This window comes from Aspergillus sydowii (assembly GCF_001890705.1).
Source record: "Aspergillus sydowii CBS 593.65 unplaced genomic scaffold ASPSYscaffold_8, whole genome shotgun sequence".
Lineage (NCBI taxonomy): Eukaryota > Fungi > Ascomycota > Eurotiomycetes > Eurotiales > Aspergillaceae > Aspergillus > Aspergillus sydowii.
The window spans coordinates 108,747-126,056 of record NW_024467866.1 but is presented as its reverse complement, the minus strand read 5'-3'; the positions used below and the strand labels follow the sequence as shown (position 1 = coordinate 126,056).

General features: G+C 48.9%; 7 protein-coding genes across 7 annotated transcripts; 5 read left to right on the top strand and 2 right to left on the bottom strand.

The window, feature by feature from the left end:
- Positions 1-1,207: 1,207 nt before the first annotated feature.
- On the top strand, positions 1,208-2,662 carry ASPSYDRAFT_59288 (casein kinase 1 family protein; the record flags this gene model as incomplete). The annotated part of the gene is made up of 4 exons (XM_040849673.1): positions 1,208-1,219; positions 1,275-1,347; positions 1,409-2,420; positions 2,566-2,662. The coding sequence occupies 4 exons, from the start codon at positions 1,208-1,210 to the stop codon at positions 2,660-2,662; spliced, it is 1,194 nt and encodes a 397-aa protein (XP_040700615.1).
- Positions 2,663-4,303: 1,641 nt separating this feature from the next.
- Positions 4,304-5,388, top strand: rsmA (putative bZIP transcription factor (Fcr3); the record flags this gene model as incomplete). Its single annotated transcript, XM_040842444.1, has 3 exons — positions 4,304-4,435; positions 4,498-4,766; positions 4,851-5,388. The coding sequence occupies 3 exons, from the start codon at positions 4,304-4,306 to the stop codon at positions 5,386-5,388; spliced, it is 939 nt and encodes a 312-aa protein (XP_040700614.1).
- A 565-nt stretch (positions 5,389-5,953) lies between these two features.
- Positions 5,954-6,924, bottom strand: ASPSYDRAFT_155722 (phosducin family protein; the record flags this gene model as incomplete). Its single annotated transcript, XM_040842488.1, has 4 exons — positions 5,954-6,117; positions 6,182-6,540; positions 6,619-6,801; positions 6,887-6,924. 4 exons carry the CDS (start codon positions 6,922-6,924, stop codon positions 5,954-5,956), a joined length of 744 nt encoding a protein of 247 aa, XP_040700613.1.
- Positions 6,925-7,195: 271 nt separating this feature from the next.
- Positions 7,196-8,216, bottom strand: ASPSYDRAFT_47079 (ribosomal eL24 family protein). Its single transcript, XM_040847361.1, has 2 exons — positions 8,147-8,216; positions 7,196-8,070 (listed from the first exon to the last, which is right to left on the bottom strand). The coding sequence occupies exons 1-2, from the start codon at positions 8,149-8,151 to the stop codon at positions 7,503-7,505; spliced, it is 573 nt and encodes a 190-aa protein (XP_040700612.1). The 5' UTR covers positions 8,152-8,216; the 3' UTR covers positions 7,196-7,502.
- Positions 8,217-8,417: 201 nt separating this feature from the next.
- pam18 (putative mitochondrial DnaJ chaperone (Tim14)) lies at positions 8,418-9,304 on the top strand (the record flags this gene model as incomplete). The annotated part of the gene is made up of 4 exons (XM_040847360.1): positions 8,418-8,470; positions 8,535-8,608; positions 8,660-8,713; positions 8,772-9,304. Coding segments are annotated over 4 exons (320 nt in total), but the record flags the coding sequence as incomplete, so codon positions are not given.
- A 958-nt stretch (positions 9,305-10,262) lies between these two features.
- On the top strand, positions 10,263-13,292 carry atrR (transcription factor atrR; the record flags this gene model as incomplete). The annotated part of the gene is made up of 7 exons (XM_040842431.1): positions 10,263-10,463; positions 10,528-10,655; positions 10,713-11,104; positions 11,159-11,655; positions 11,710-11,885; positions 11,935-12,498; positions 12,557-13,292. 7 exons carry the CDS (start codon positions 10,263-10,265, stop codon positions 13,290-13,292), a joined length of 2,694 nt encoding a protein of 897 aa, XP_040700610.1.
- Positions 13,293-14,144: 852 nt separating this feature from the next.
- On the top strand, positions 14,145-16,817 carry ASPSYDRAFT_155906 (uncharacterized protein; the record flags this gene model as incomplete). The annotated part of the gene is made up of 2 exons (XM_040842506.1): positions 14,145-15,945; positions 16,018-16,817. 2 exons carry the CDS (start codon positions 14,145-14,147, stop codon positions 16,815-16,817), a joined length of 2,601 nt encoding a protein of 866 aa, XP_040700609.1.
- Positions 16,818-17,310: the final 493 nt, after the last annotated feature.

Here is a 17,310-nt window from a genome sequence, read left to right as displayed (position 1 = left end):
AGAGTGAGCTGCTTTGTGCCCGAACGCGAAGGGCGATGAGTGTAATGGCAGTGTATGGGCGGATAATTGTATTTACGGTACGTTCGATGTCTACTACGGAGGTCGTCTGACTCAGGTTGGGTACTGGAGTTCGCGGTGGTGGAATGGGACCAATTTGGTTCATATGGCATATGCTAAGAAGATCCAAGGCTACTATCACTGGGACTGTGGATGCGTGGCTAATTATACATGGATTGAAGCGAATTCTTGAGACATCGCCCATCTTGAATCAGACTACTGCCGCAGCATCCAGCTCGTTCTGACTAGCTCATCACGCCTTTTGACATGGGGTTTATTTACCACGGCGCCACCACCAATATGTTGGACTTGGGCAGCGACCGGAATATATTGGTTATTTACAGCCTTGGGAGAAGGTATCTGATATGATTATTGTCTAATTCACCAAAATCACGCCAGAAATATGGCAAGGCAACTGTAGTATAAATGAATAAGTAGGGCAGTTTGATGTGTTACGATACGATACCGGTATTCGTGCTGTATTGCGGCCAATCCAATGGACGCATGCTGCTAAACTTATCACTCTTGCCTGCCCCCTCTAACTCTTCAACACCGCCGTCAGGTAATTCTCTCACGTCCGTTCTCTTCACTCCTCCTTCCTCGATCCCCTTCCTCCCTCCCACCTTCCCCGATATCAAGGGCCCTGTCCTTGGTTTTCGACTATTTATTTTTCTCGCTTCTTTACTTTCCTCCGTCCCACTGCGTTTGCAGTCCTTTTGCCTCCTTTTGCCTTTTTAGCCGCTTAAACGCCCTGCTGAATCCCCTTTCCTTCCTCCTCTCCGCCTTTTTCGGTCGGGACGGTCGACATCACCACTAGCTCATCCATCCTTCTATCAACTCCCTTCGACAAGGTATGTGTCTCGTTATAAGCACCTTGTAACCCTGCCTCTTTTTCACAGCCCTCTCCTTTTTGCGTCGGTCTACGGACGTATTTCTTGGGGGCCTCAGCCTCGCTTTTCGGCGTTTGCTGGCCTGGTCTCATCCAGAAGGCTCAGCCTCGCTCTGTCGTGACATTTCTGCTTTGCCCCCCCAACAAGTGCCTTTTCACACAGTCTTCTCCTATTTTTCTCTCGATTGTCGACAGTGCACATATTCCTTATATCCTAATAACCTTTTAGATTACACATCACTGAGCTTACATTCCATCAAGATGACGACTATGGTAAGCTACTCGTCATATCTTATCCGAAACCTTTCGTTTTATTGACCATGTCTAGGACTTGCGTGTCGGTAATAAATACCGCATTGGTCGTAAGATTGGAAGCGGCAGTTTTGGTGACATCTATCTTGGTACGTGGATGCTTCTACCGTTCAATAGATATATTAAAGGATAGCCACTGACTTTACATAGGCACCAACATTATCTCCGGCGAGGAAATTGCCATCAAGCTCGAAAGTGTCAAGGCTAAGCACCCTCAACTTGAATATGAAGCCCGTGTTTACAAGTCTCTTGCCGGCGGTGTTGGTATTCCGTTCGTTCGCTGGTTTGGTACCGAGTGTGACTACAACGCCATGGTGATCGATCTGCTCGGACCCAGTCTCGAGGATCTTTTCAACTTCTGCAACCGCAAGTTCTCCCTTAAGACAGTGCTCCTCCTTGCCGACCAACTTATATCCCGCATCGAATACATTCACGCCAAATCCTTCATACACCGTGATATTAAGCCCGACAACTTCCTGATGGGTATTGGTAAGCGCGGAAACCAGGTCAATGTTATTGATTTTGGTCTGGCCAAGAAATACCGGGACCCCAAGACTCACTTCCACATTCCCTACCGCGAGAACAAGAACCTGACCGGAACGGCTCGTTACGCCAGTATCAACACTCACTTGGGTGTCGAACAGTCTCGCCGTGATGACATGGAGTCCCTGGGTTATGTTATGCTGTACTTCTGTCGTGGCACTCTCCCTTGGCAGGGCTTGAAGGCTGCTACCAAAAAGCAGAAGTATGACCGTATCATGGAGAAGAAGATGACAACCCCCACCGAGGTTCTCTGCCGTGGATTCCCCAACGAATTCTCCATCTACCTGAACTACACACGTTCCCTGCGTTTCGATGACAAGCCGGATTATTCCTACCTTCGCAAGATCTTCCGTGACCTTTTCGTTCGCGAGTCATTCCAGTACGACTACGTCTTTGACTGGACCGTTTACAAGTACCAGAAGAACGCCGCCATGATCGTGGATGCCAAGAAGGACAAGGAGGCCGAAGAGCAGCAGCGTCGCCAAGGAGGAAACATACCCATGTCTGGCGGCGCCGCAAAGCCCGGTGCAATTTCCAGCCAGCGTCGCAAGATCATGGAGCGTGGTACCCTCGACAACACCCCCGACACCAACCGTGCTGTGGGAGGGAGCGACAGGATGTGAGTATCTGAAACCTAGGTTCCGTGTAGGGAACTCCCTCCTTCTGCGTTTCGTTCTTCGGTGCGGCCTTGCTTTGCACGTGGAGGTCCTAAATACTTTTTTTGGTTTCTAGAATCTGACTAATCTCATAGTCTTCGGCGTTAGGCTGCGTTCTGCTTCTAAGGTTGCTGCTTCAGGTACTCATGGGCCTGGTGCTAGCCGCTCGAAGCGGGACGATGGGCTCGGACCTTCGTGGTATTAAATTGTGCAGCATGGTGGTTGAGCTTGACATGTCTCTGCTGTCCTCTTCAATCTATGCAGCCTAGCCACCTGTCTGTTGGCATGATGCTAGCCAAGGAGCCCGGGACTATCCTCGTTCTAGTTACCTTTCTTTCAAGGTGCAGCAAACCGTTCGGAACTTTTACGCATTGGGTCTCCGCTCCTATTTTCATTTATATTTCCTATTGCATTCTCTGTTAGCCATCTACCCGTTTTCTCGATCGTCTTCCGGTGTTAACCGCTTCGATCCGACCGCGTTTTCACCTTTTATTCGCTCGATTATCGGCACCGTTCAAATTCGAACCTTTCAACAAACTCGGAACGTCAATTCGTTCATTGCGGTTATTTTAACACCTTTCGAATTGCGGGTTATTGTGGAAGGCGCCGATATCGACTTCGAAACGCTTTTATTGTGGCTATATTTACGTCTCAGCTAACTGGTTGTCCCAATTCTTCGGATCTTTCAAAATTGAAACATACATCCGTGGACGGCCGGTGTGACTAAGACTGAAGGAGATGCGAAATCGAAGAATCAGTCTTTTGATGTATGGCTTAATTTGACGCCGACTACTCGTCAGATCTGCCAAGCTTCATATGGACGGTTTTTCGACCACTGTTTGCCTACTTTCCCCTGTTTGTGCATATTATGGATTTTGCGTTTTTGTTTTTTCCGCTTTCCCGCACTGCACCAGAGCTTGTTATTTGCATTATCAAACCGTCCTTGTGGCTTATTGACGTACGATTGGGGACGAAGGAGTATGAAGGAACGACTGGCGAAGACGTGTTGGGGATGGGTAGTTATGGATGTAGTGGGAGAGTCGCTTTTTGGAACGAATACTTTCGGCTTGTCGACTAGCTGAAGGTAACAGAGCGATATCCTACGCGAGCACATCTGGTATGGGGTGAATGGCGATGGAAATGGCTAGGGTCGCTTCCGGGGTGGTATTACGTCAATATATGCAGTCATTTTAATTTGCACCAACTGTTTACACTCATTGAACCTATTCATATGTGGACGAGACCAAAAGAGAGTTGTGGCCGTGGTGTTGTAACCAGCCAATACGCGCACGAAGCCGAATCTCTTTGGCCAGTTCTCTCTCGGATAGAGCATCTAATATACATACCTGGCAGTCCGCAGCCTCTTATGACCTATTTTCGTAAGCTAATATTTAGAGCCTTAAGTTTTTAGAATTGTTTGAAGCCTTTGCTTCTTTAGCCGAACAACCGCAATTTGGCTGAGAGACTCCTTTGTAAGCGCCATGCCATGCAATGTAACTAACTTCCACGTCGTATCGGGCGCTGGGCAGACGCAAACAGAAGCACGCAGAAGACGAACGACGGGCCAGTCTGTGAGAGACGAAGAGATGATAATCTCTGACAAAATATCTGTAAAACAATTTAAATTGTCAGCATAATACTTGCTGACCTTTCTTCGATGGATGGCGGGAGACATGGATGAGGGCGGCGAACCACTCGTTGAGCCGATCCTCTTCTTTCTAGCCCCCAGCTTTGGAAGTTCTAGACTTTCAACCCATCTATATATACGGCCAGCATTCTCATCATCTGGGCCCTATCCTGTTGTAATTTAGCTACAGCATCACTGAGCTCACATTGAGACCCCGCGATGGATCAATACCCCTATTACTCCGGCCACCCCTCGCAGCAGCCCTCGTTTTCGCTCTACGGACTTCCCACCCCAACCCAGAACGCCCAAAACGATGATATCTCTAGCTCCTTTGATCCTCTGGTATGTGCTGTTTGCATGCTCAAATCGAGGCTCAAATCGAGAGGTTACCGAGTATTGACTGGTTGGCGCAGAACTATCAACCCCCGTTCGATCCGTCTTTCAATCCCACCACACAGCAACCATTCGGTCGCCCTCCGCAGTCCCCGCCAGACTCCTACACGAAACAGTCGGTTTCGAGCGGCGAACATCTGGGCCCCAGTCATTATCCAGGCTCGATCGAAGGTCGAGATGAATTCCTCGCTGACCCGGGGTTGATACGGAGTAGCAGTGAGGAGAAAGACAAGGAGGGGCTTGCTGGCACGCCAGCGCAGAGTAAGCGCAAGGCGCAAAATCGAGCTGCGTATGTTTGCCCCACGCCAAATCCATATGATAGATGCCTATTTATGGAAGGGGTCTAACTCATTTTTTTTTTTTTTTTTTTAAGCCAACGTGCCTTCCGCGAACGCAAAGAACGACACGTCCGCGACCTTGAAGAAAAAGTCAACAACCTGCAACAAGAATCAAGCACGCTGATCGCCGACAATGACCGCCTAAAGCGCGAATTGGCCCGGTACAGCACCGAGAACGAGATCCTACGTGCGACGACAAATGGCCCCGGCTCAGGCGGCGAACGAGGCGACGGCCAACGAGGGCCAGTATCATCCGGCCCTACGCAGACAGGGCCAATGATCTACTCACCCACTGACTTCTATTCCGATCTTGTACCTGCGGGGCAATCGGCGCGGTTGCACCGGGTGACGTATTGCAAGGTTTCTGGGGAGCGACTGTACGATGCCGGGGCGACGTGGGATATGATACAGGAGCATGAGTCGTTTAAGAAGGGGCTTGTTGATATTACGGGGGTGACGAAGAGGTTGAAAAGTGCTGCGCAGTGTGATGGGCAGGGTCCCGCGTTTCGGGAGTGCCATATACAAAAGGCGATCGAGGAGAGTGCGTTGGAGGACTGTGATGGTTTGCTATGATTTGATGTATGTCATGTTGTTTTGGAGTTTTGATCTTTGAGGGACTTGCGTTTATGCTGGTTGGTCTTTTCTGCTTGGTTGGATTCGAATTTTGGGTATGATCATATTGTTTAAAGGTTGATTGAGCGGGCGTGATGGTCGGTTATAGTGAATTCGTATTTATTTTCTGCTGTCGCTCGTTATACTGTGTTTGCTTTTTTGCATTCGCTTCTATTCTATACATCCTCTGGATTGAATTTGGATTATTGCCTTGCATTTGACCAATTGGCACTTTTATTTGAATGTTTGTTTTTTTATTGCTGTCTTGTACATGGTTGGTTATGTATACAAAACGCCATCGTTGACCCAGTGCATGTATGTACTGAGTTCTTAATGGCGGGTTCGACCATCAATGACTCAGACCCGCTGAGTGTGACCGAACCATATGCGTTTCTTTAGTTAGTCCGAACTGAGTTTGCCTACCGGAAAGCTTGAAGTATGCGTATACCAAGCAACGTGGTTGAAATTATTCTTTAAAATCCCCGAGATAGTCGAGATCCCCTCGGTTTCTTTATGGTTGAATGAATTAATCCCAATCATCGTCATCATTGTCCACAGCAGCTGTAGTCTTCCTAATACTCGACTTTGGCTTCGATGGCCGTTCATCCTCAGAGTCATCATCTCCGCCCTTCTTCAATCGAATATCGCTCTCCTTAAGTGCACCAACCTCCACAAGCATATTCTCAAGGTCTACCCACAGTTAGCATAAGCGCTATCCAAGGCAAAATAATGAAATTGAAAGAAGGTAACAAACCATCAACCCTCGTCGATGTCCCGCCAAGCGCCATAAGCGTCACATATTGTTTCGCAATCTCGCCATCCTTATACACCAGGATTGTCGGTGTGTTTCGGTCCGGATACCCTTCAATACACATGTTCCCACGCATCTCACAGAACTTGATATCGCCATATTTCGCCGCCAATCGCCTCCATATCTCGGATAGAAGCCGCGACTCGACGTTGTTGCTCGAGGACGAAGTAAGGTTCAAACAAACAACACAGTTCTTCGACGCCTCGGTGACTTCCCGCGTGAAGTCGGGCTTTTGCAGACCGTAGACCTGGTTGTGCACTGATGCTTGTGTTATTGTGCTGAGTTCCGCGAGGCGCTTTTGTCTATGATTTGGAGAAATATCTATTAGTATAATTGCGTATTATACCTTTGGTCAGGCGTGTTAATGTATGCGTACATACCGGTACTGGTTCAGAAATGATTCATCCTCGATATCCTCTAGCTCGTCAAGTTCGTCGAGGTCCTTATCCTCGAGTCGGTTCTCGTGCGCTTTGCGCTCGGCTTCGACGAGCGCTTCCTGAATGAGCGGCTCCGGGTCTTGAGGCTTCTCTGGGATAATTCCGTGTTTTCGGAGAATATCGTTCCTGATATATTATTAGAATTGAGGTTGGGCTGAGACGGGCGTTGACTTGTGCTGCCTGGGATGGTGGCTTGGTGGGGTGGACGAACCATTCTGTGTCTTCGTTGGGATTGACTTCGACTTGCATTGTGGGCGTTGGTTTAAATTAGTTTGGGATTGCAATTTAGTCAGCTAGTTGGAATTTTGAATTATTCGGATTGAATGGCGAAGGGGGTTGGTAGGGAGAAATATGGCATGGAAGTTTCCGGGCAGATACGTAGAGGGGCAGAATCGATAAATCTGGGGTCTTCTTGGCGGCGTGTGCGGGCGGTGTTCTCAACTTATACTATGATATCGTCGGACACATGAGACTATATATGACACTAATTATATCATAATTACGCAGGAACAAGATATATGTTGCCTGATTGGAAACGTTGTCGATTGAAATCCGAGCCCGATGTTGGTCAGGGTTTTCGGTGTGGTCTAGGCAACTAAGCATTTATTCCAGCTCCTGGTCTAATTTGCCTAGAAACATGATCCCGCACAGTTGCTGGCAAGATGACGTTTCTCATTTATTATGCCTTCAGTAAATGTAGGAAATATGGTGTGATATCCGCATGAAATGTGCATCATGAATCAGCTTTTTGGCAAAGGCCCAGGTATGAAACGAACCAAACTCCATCGTAAAGTTGAAGAAACAAAAGAAAATGTCCGAGCAAAAATCTAATCCATGTCCATCTCGTCCTGCGTGGTTCCATCCACCAAGACTCTGGTCTTCTTCTTCTGCCGGAGTCTCTCCTCTCCATGGACCTTGCTGGCAACCTTTGCACCCTCTTCGACGAGTGGCCTTCCCTCCTCTCTCTCGCGGAGTTCCTTGCGAATAAGATGTTCGCCCTCCGCAACAACCTTCCTGTCCTCTTCGCGCTTGCGTTCCCGCGCAAGCTTGCCCGCCAAGCGGCGCTTCGTGAATGCCCGCTCTCTGCGTGATCTGATCTCCTCCACCCGCTCCATAGCCTTGACGGTCGAGGCGACAAGATTCCGGTCGTACTTGACGGGGACGTTTCTCTTCTTTGCAAACTGGGATAGAACGAGCGACGAGTCGACGATCATTTCCTTGCCGTTGGCTGCGCGGCCAGCCTTGGTCCACTTGAGCTTTCGCGGTTGTCTCTTCAGCTTAAAGTTCGAGTGGCATTTTGACCGGCAGAACCGGAAGGCTTTCCCGTCCAGTCTAACCATCTGGATACCCTTGGAGGGGTATACCGGGCGAGAGCAGAAGTGGCATGTTTCGACTCTAGAGAGTAGATTAGTTGGTGGGATGAAATGGAGTGGCTGAGTTGTGACCATAGGATCAGAAAAAGGTAACTAACCTCATCTTGGCGGACCTTTAAGTTCCTCCAGAGATCTAAGAAAAAGGCCGGTATGGGAGTTGTATGGGTGCTATCAAAAAGTCGTGGAGAAATTCGTATCGACAAGCAGAAGTTTCGAAATTCTGCCGACGCTAAACCGGATTAGGTCCCGCGGCGGCGTTCCGAGTTTTTATCTCGACGGCCGCTTCTTCTCCCCAACGTCGCCTCAAGGACGCGCTCGACTTTCTCTCTTCACCCAGTCTCTACTCGAATCATATAATCCGATTAATTGAGATGGCGTCCACCCTCGCGCTCGGACTTGGTGTCGCTACGGCTGCCTTTTTGGTAGGTGCAACGTCGAGGCGCGATTTCCCGCTTGTTCCTGTATACTAATCGGCTTGCTTGCTAGGGGCGTGCTGGTCTGGTTGCCTATCGTCGGTCCCAAGGGGGTGTTAATGCTCTTGGAAAGGCCTTCTACAAAGGGTTTGTGATTTGGATATTGAGAATACGTATGGATCGCTAATGTGGCCGCAGAGGATTTGAACCTCGGATGAACCGTCGCGAAGCCTCCCTGATTCTCGAACTCCCGTATGGCCGCACTACATTCATCACACGATTTCTTGAGTCAATACTGACAGAATTACAGGGAGCGCACTTTGAACAAGGACAAGGTCCGCAAGAAGCACCGCCAGTTGATGCTGCTCAACCACCCCGATCGCGGTGGTAGCCCCTACCTGGCTACGAAGATCAACGAAGCCAAAGAGTTTTTAGATAAACATTCTTGAGTCATCCCCGTGGCTGAGCTGTTGCTTGCGGCTACTACTGCTAGTGACTGTAATTTGAGATGAGCGACCGGAAAAGGAATCCGGGTCGGATTTTGGGGAATCTGATACGAGCCAGATCGTACTCCGTGTATAAAATGCTGTCTTTGGGTGCATAGCGTGGCGTTGGCTGGACTCCGAGGATGGGACGCATATACCCTCATCCTTTCGGATATTTGTACTGTATATATTGGTGAATCGCCACTCTTGAATTAACATTCTGCACATGGCTTTCTTAATTCTTTGTATATTGAGATTTCTAGCTGGATTTATCGGAACTGGTAGCGCTCCAGTAGGGTGCAGTCACGCAGTCCGTACAAGTGTGGCTGACGTTATCAGATCTTAATAACTAACTAGTTCAGTTATCCTGTCTTCCGGAGTGACAACGTATTCACTTAGTAGTGGCTGACAAGATGGCTGTAACCCCGATGAGTCACTGGCTCGGTCACTGCCGTGTCTGAGAATGGTCACAGGCCCGAGCAAAAGTCAAATCTCGTCAAGCTCAAACAACAATGGTCCAAGGATCGGCTGTCGGCGCGCCTTGTCAGGGTCGGCCAAGCCAATGCAGAACTGATCAACTGAACGGAAGGGCTCGGACCCGAAAGAGGTTACAGGTCCCTCAAGTCTCGGGGCTTCGGGGAGTCGGGTGTCCGGTGGTCGACTCGTATATCGTATTAACCTTCAGGACTTCTCTGGCTGGAGTTGGCACTAAGAGCTTGGCTGCCCGGGGTTAAGACGTGCTGCGCCGTCCAGGCTCCGGCAAAGGCAGCACCGTTACGTTTGCTTGTTTCTTCTCTTCACACCGTCGATTCGTCGGCTGTAGTCGTTACCTCACTGTCGAAGTAGGACTGCGGCGATAACAGATCGCCTGTTTCTTTTGTTTCTACACTTTTCTTACTGCTCTTGACGGCCCCAGGATAATATTAACCCACCCTTGCGTTCCTCTCGTGCTGTACTTTGTGATCGTGGTCGCCACGTGCCGACAAGGTGTTGATTGAGTAAGCCCGCGATTTTTTGTTCCCATGTCATCATCCACTTTTTGCCTCCGCCATATGCTGACTTGCCCACTCACCCCAGTCACTCCTTTTGACCATTGTCATCGTGAGAAAAAGTAAAAACAATAAGGAAAGTCGCCGATGACTTCCAATCAAATCAAAAACAGCACCCTCCGACACTCCCGCTTGGCTTGAATGGAAGGACCCCGCATTCGACTTCTGACAGACCTACCCGCTGACATTATCGAAACTCCACCCTCTCACGCATCGGCCAGTGCCTGAACCTCACTAAGCATCTCAGCATCCGTTATCCGGACGAAGATGGATGGCATTGGGGACGGCGCGAATGGCATGGGCTACGATATGCCCATGCTTATGAACCAACAAACCCCCCTCTTCGGCGCATACAACCACGATGGCTCTCCGGCCACCGCTGCTCTTCCGAATCCCACATTTCACGATGAATCGTTGCTGGGCATTGGGGATGACACAAACGACGCCAAACGGAGGCGGATTGCGCGGGTAAGTATTTCGGATTCTTGTTGGTTGCTCGACGTTCTTGTTTGTCTGATTGCGCCCCCTGCAGGCTTGTGATATGTGCCGGAAGAAGAAAATCAAATGCGACGGCAAGATGCCTAAATGCTCCCACTGCATAAACTACAAAACGGACTGTGTGTTCACTCAGGTTGAGAAGAAGCGGAATCCGCCCAAAGGGTACGTTCTCTGCTTCTATATTGACATATCCGAATGCTGACAGCGTTGGTGTTTTAGAGCCAAATATATTGAAGGTCTGGAGAACCGGCTAGGAAGGATGGAGTCCCTGCTTCGTCTTTCCGGCTTGCTTTCTGAAGATGATGGGAAGACGGATCTTGGAACATTGGAAAAACGACTAGCCGATCGATCTATGTCAACTGGGGGGTATAATAATAATAATAATAATAATGCCACCAACAGCCCAACAAGATTCAATATGCCCTCTAATACCCAATCTCAGCCGGCTAGCACATCGCGACATACTACACCAAGAATGGATTCCCAATCTAGCCCGCGGACGGCGGCTACCTCACCCGATTCGCAAAAGGAGTCTGAGAACGAGGTTGAAGGACTGTCAGATATGATGTGCTCTCTGGTGACGAATAACTGCGGTGAAACGCGTTATATTGGTAAGTGCCTGTGTAGCTACACAGAATATATCAGGGCTGACTGGTTTCAAAAAGGGTCCTCGTCGGGTTTTTCGATTTTCTCACCAAAAGGCATTCAATGGGTGAACGAGAAGACAGGGGACACATCCTTCCAAGACATGATTTCGTCAGCCTACATCGACGATAACAAATGGATGTACTGGAAACCGGAGATTTTTAGCGACATTTTCGCCCGCCGCGTTTTCAAACCCTTGCCCCCTAAGGAGGAGGCATTATCGCTGTTTCGAGACTTTTTCGACAACTTCAATTGCATGTTTCCACTTTTTCACGAGCCGACGTTTATGCACCTGGTTGAAAAGCAATATTCCCGAGATCCTTATGAAGGTTCCGGCTGGTGGGCGAGTATCAACGTGGTGCTTGCTATCTCGCATCGCTTACGTGTGATGAGCAACCTCGTTCCTCAAGAAGAAGACAAAAAAGCATGGCTATATCTGAAAAATGCTATGGGTGTACTAACTGAACTGACAATGCGAAACACGGACTTGTTGAGTGTCCAAGCTCTTTTAGGCATGGTGAGTCTTACATTCGTTCTTATCAATGCTGCATAAATCTAACACTCATCGCAGTCGCTTTTCCTTCAAGGGACCCCGAACCCACAACCATCATTCTTCTTAGTCGCTGCGGCTATCAGGCTGTCCCACAGCATCGGACTTCATAAACGTGGATCCGGTTTTGGGTTAAACCCCGTAGAAGCAGAGCAACGGAAGAGGGTGTTTTGGATTGCTTATATGTTAGATAAAGAGTATGCTTTCCTGGCCCAACGATCGTCCTTCTATCTAACAGTATATTAGCATTTGTCTTCGTTCCGGCCGTCCGCCTGTTCAAGATGATGATGATATGAATGTGGAGCTCCCAAGTGACGATCCTCCGGACAATATTGGCAATGTTCCATTGTTTGATGGAAAAGGAAAGTTTAACATGTTCCGCATTCTTTGCCAATTTTCTATCATCGAAAGCAAGGTGTATAAACGTCTTTACTCGGCCAGAGCTTCAAGACAGTCTGATGGTGAGCTCTTGAATACCATCGGTGAGCTTGATAGAGAACTTGAGGAATGGAAGGACAGTATCCCCATTGATTTCAGGCCCGAACATGAAATCAAGGCAACGCATACACCTCTGATCCTCCACGTTGTTGTGTTGCATTTTGCTTATTATAATTGCTTGACAACAATTCACCGGATGTCTGTTCACCACGGCTATTGGACTAGTCGCTTATCCAATTATGCTATTCAGGGATTGAATGCTCGACCCCTAAACCCAAGAGTTTTCCTATCGGCGGTTCTATGCGTGACCGCCGCTAGAGCGTCCATTAACCTCATCAAATACATCCCGCAAGGTGATTTTGCGTGTGTTTGGTAAGTTTCGAAGATTTAAAAGTTTTTAGAGACCGTGTCTAATGTGAATTGTAACTAGGCTGATTTTGTACTATCCGGTTTCGGCGTTGGTGACGTTGTTCGCAAATATCCTCCAGAATCCCAACGACGCGAGGGCTCGCTCAGATGTTAAACTGATGAACGTGGTTGTCAATTTCCTTTCTACACTCGTGTCTGACGAGTCAAACGGAAGTATCAAACGCATGCTCGGGGTTTGCGGCGAGTTCGAGCGAATTGCACAAGTAGTCCTTGATAAAGCCGAAAAAGATTCCCATACAAAGAAGAAGCGAAAGGCTGCGCCAGATGAGCATAGGGATGCACAGCAAGACGTTGCTAGGGGAACAACCACACCTTCTACCTCGAAACCGAATACAGCCAGTGCACCACCCACTACCATGCCGTTTTCGCCGCCACCGCAGCAATATGGTGTCGATTCCCAGAACGGTAGCTCCAACATCATGAATGGGGTGCCGGCTTTTACATCAAACCAAGCAATGCCCGGGAGTAATGGCATTTCCAACGACATGCCGGGGAACATACCTACTATGCCTAGGGCTGGCCAAGACTTTGCGAATATGCTTAGTCCGAACGCCCTGGATGGGCTAGACTTTGGTGGTCAGCCGCCCTTGACATCTGGCGGTGACATTCCTATCACACCGTCTTTCCAACAGCCATTTGTTCCACAAGACCTATGGCAGATGCCAATGACAATCGAATGGGACTGGGCCGATATGTCCACGAACTTTCCAGTTTTTGATTCGGGTCCCAACCATTGATAATTGTTTACGACGAAACGAAATATCTTTCCAATTCGATCCTCCTCGAAACAACATTTACGATATTTATACACCAGTTGCCGGATAAAGATGGCAACGAACGGACATTGTGTTGAACATTTCTCCACTTAATTAATAAGTTTATTACATTACTATTTGGCGAGGAGTAAGGGAAAGGCGTTCATTCGTGCTTGGGAGCATTCTATATGGTGGGTGTACTCTGTGGGAAGCTCCTACTATTCTACTCTGTCGACACTCCACACTCTGCGATTTGGGAAAGACAGGAAATACGAATTAGATGCATCTTGAAATATGATTCCCCTCTTATGACCGTGTCATATTCCCTCCTAATTTACCCGGGCCTAACGGTGGAGCAACGTGAGCCAAAAGTAATGCCTGGGTAGTGCTCGAGTTGTCTATGATCTCTCTTGGCAATCGTGAAACTGGTGGGGTTCGAAGTAGTTGTAAACTTGGAGATATCTGTTCCTCCCGGAGCTTGCTTGGACTGAAAGACAACATTTGCTGATCTTAGCGCGGGTTTGGCTGTGGTCCATTCTCCAAAGCTGTTGTTGATGACGACGGAGTTAAGACGATTTCCTTCCTTAGGATTCTGGATGACTCAGCCGGGCCCGGAGCGGCGAAAAAACCACGACCGATCCAACCTCCCAAAGGCGGACAGCAGCGAACTGCTTCATCAAATACCCCCAATCCCAACTGGTTGAACACGTTTTACGCCTGATCCGCCTGGCGTAGGCTTATATGGATTCTTGTGCTCGATATTAACTTCACATCACACATTTACGCTCCATCCGCCCTTCCGCCTTTCAGCCTCTGGGCTCACCTTCCTCGACCATGGCCAGTTTACTCCGACGGCCAGGCAATCTTGCTCAATACTCGAGGAGAGCCGCAGACCGCATCTTCCGCGCAGGGCCCCTATATACGCGGATTCCGCAGTCAAGGTTGTCATCCTTGGTCACAGCGCGACGTGTAAGAACATTCGCTACACAAAGCCCCGGTGACCCGAAGCCTCCGAACGGCGAAGACAACCAGAAGCCAGCTGCCGGAAACAATGGCGGTGATCAAAAGCCCCCTCAAAAACCGGAGGGTGAGAAGCCTAAGGAACCCCAGTCGAAACTAAGCCCGGAGGATGAAAAGGATCTTGACCTCTTCGTTCAACATATGAAGGAATGGATTCCGCAATCACAACAGCAAACACTTCAGGATATGCGAGCCACTTTGAATAGGGATGGCATGTCGTCGGAGGTACGGGATTTCGTCCAGAAGCATCTCAAAGGCGGCTCCGATCCGTCGATGTTGGATTATATTCAGATTACCCGGCATATTCATGCGTTATCGCAGGAGAAGCCCAAGACTGAAGAGGAGCATAAGGATGGGAAAAACCAGGGGGAACAAAAACAAAAAGGCAAGGATCAATGGGGTCAATCCCCGAACATGAAGACATTCGAGTTCGGGTTTGATCCTGCGTCATTCCTAATAAGCTCTATCGTCGCCTACTATCTTTATCGCAGTGTTTTCCCTGCTGAAAACACCAAGGAGATCACATGGCAAGAATTTAGGAACAATTTTTTCGACAAGGGTCTTGTGGAGAGGTTAACCGTCCTCAACAACAACCGGGTGCGTGTCGAGTTGAACCGTGAGGCGGTTGCCAGAACATATCCGGACGCACAGGCAGGCGCCTACTACTTCAGTATCGGATCAGTTGACAGCTTCGAACGCCATCTTGACGAGGCCCAGAATGAGCTCGGGATCCCTAGCTCTGAGCGTATTCCGGTTTCCTACGTTGAAGAAATGCCATGGGCAGCCACTTTCTTGTCTTTCGCTCCTACGCTCCTCTTAATGGGTGGCTTCTACTACCTGTCAAGGCGCGCTGGTGGTGGCAGAGGTGGCAACAGCGGCATCTTTGGTATCGGAAAGAGCCGAGCTAGACGCTTCAATCACGAAACAGATATCAAGATCAAGTTCTCTGATGTTGCTGGGATGGACGAAGCTAAGGTTGAGATTATGGAATTCGTTAGCTTCCTCAAACACCCAGAGAAGTTCCAGAAGCTCGGCGCCAAGATTCCTCGCGGTGCGATCCTGTCGGGACCTCCTGGTACTGGTAAGACGCTACTTGCTAAGGCCACTGCTGGCGAATCTGGTGTACCTTTCTTCAGTGTCAGTGGTTCTGAGTTCGTGGAGATGTTCGTGGGTGTCGGCCCTTCCCGTGTTCGAGATCTCTTTGCAAATGCACGCAAGAATACCCCTTGTATCATTTTCATTGATGAAATCGACGCTATTGGTAAATCTAGAGCCAAGCAAAGTTTCGGTGGTGGAAACGACGAGCGGGAGAGTACGCTGAACCAAATATTGACTGAGATGGATGGTTTCAATACTTCTGATCAAGTGGTTGTCTTGGCTGGTACCAACAGACCCGATGTGCTTGACAAGGCTCTTATGCGACCTGGTCGATTCGATCGACACATTGGGATTGACCGGCCTACAATGGATGGTCGCAAGCAAATCTTCCGTGTGCACTTGAAGAAGATTGTTACTAACGAGGATATGGAGTATTTGACTGGCAGACTGTCTGCCTTGACCCCTGGCTTTGCTGGTGCTGACATCGCAAACTGTGTCAATGAGGCTGCTTTGGTTGGTATGTAAAATCCCCCAACCCCCTTTTTCTACCGCTTCCATTATGTAATTTAGTTTGCTAACTTCACTCAAGCCGCTCGCGAGGACGCGGATCGTGTAACGATGAAGCACTTCGAACGTGCCATCGAACGTGTCGTTGGCGGTTTGGAAAAGAAGTCCGTTGTGCTCTCACCGGAGGAGAAGCGCACTGTGGCGTACCATGAAGCCGGCCATGCCATTTGCGGTTGGTATTTCCGCTGGGCTGATCCGTTACTCAAGGTTTCCATTATTCCTCGTGGACAGGGTGCCCTTGGATATGCTCAATACCTTCCCGCTGGTGGTGATACCTACCTGATGACATCAAACCAAATGATGGACCGGATGGCAATGACCCTGGGAGGTCGCGTCAGCGAGGAACTGCACTTCGACACCGTTACTAGCGGAGCTAGCGATGATTTCAACAAGGTTACTCGTTTGGCAACAGCCATGGTAACGAAGTTTGGAATGTCACCGAAGCTAAAATACATCTACTATGAGGAGGACCCGTCACAACAGATGCACAAGCCTTTCTCCGAGGAAACCGCCAAAGATATCGATGTCGAAGTCCGCCGCATCGTCGGCGAAGCCTACAAGCAATGCCACACTCTCCTAACAGAGAAGAAGAAGGAAATCGGGTTAGTGGCTGAGGAGCTTCTGAGTAAGGAAGTCCTTAGCCGCGACGATATGATCCGTCTCCTCGGTCCCCGAGAATGGCCGGAATCAGGAGAATTCGCCAAGTACTTCGACAACACGCACGGACAGACCATTGCGCCCCCTGAGCCTGCTGTAGGGGAAAATGCCGAAGGAAAGGACGGCAAAGATCAAACACCTCTGCCACCAAACCCATCCTCATAGACCGGAGCAAGGAAAAGAATTTTGACGAACGACCTACCTTTTTTTCCTGCTGCTCTTATATCTATCTTTCTTGGGAACATACCTGTATTTATTCTTTTTTATTACTCCCCTCCTGTTCGTGTCTCTTCGACCTACCTATCCCACATTCCCTTCATCCTCTCCAACCCCTCCATTGACGGTGTTATCGGAATTCAAGGCATATATTGGTATCTCTCCTTCCGTCACACCTCCATCTAGTGACGCTTTTGTCACATTGTCTATGCACTTTTGCCTGAGAAACGTCGAGTGTAATGTATCAGTGTATAGTAGGTAGTTATATGGTTGATTTTCATTTGTTCTTTCCTAACCAAGACGTAATCCATTATGGTGACGATAGGTGGGTAGAGTTATATGCACTACTGAAGCGAATTCGGCTGGCTGTACAATCTCGGGCGTAGCTTAGAAGTAAAAAAGAAAAAGAAAAAGAAAAAAGCGAATTTACCCATTATAAACG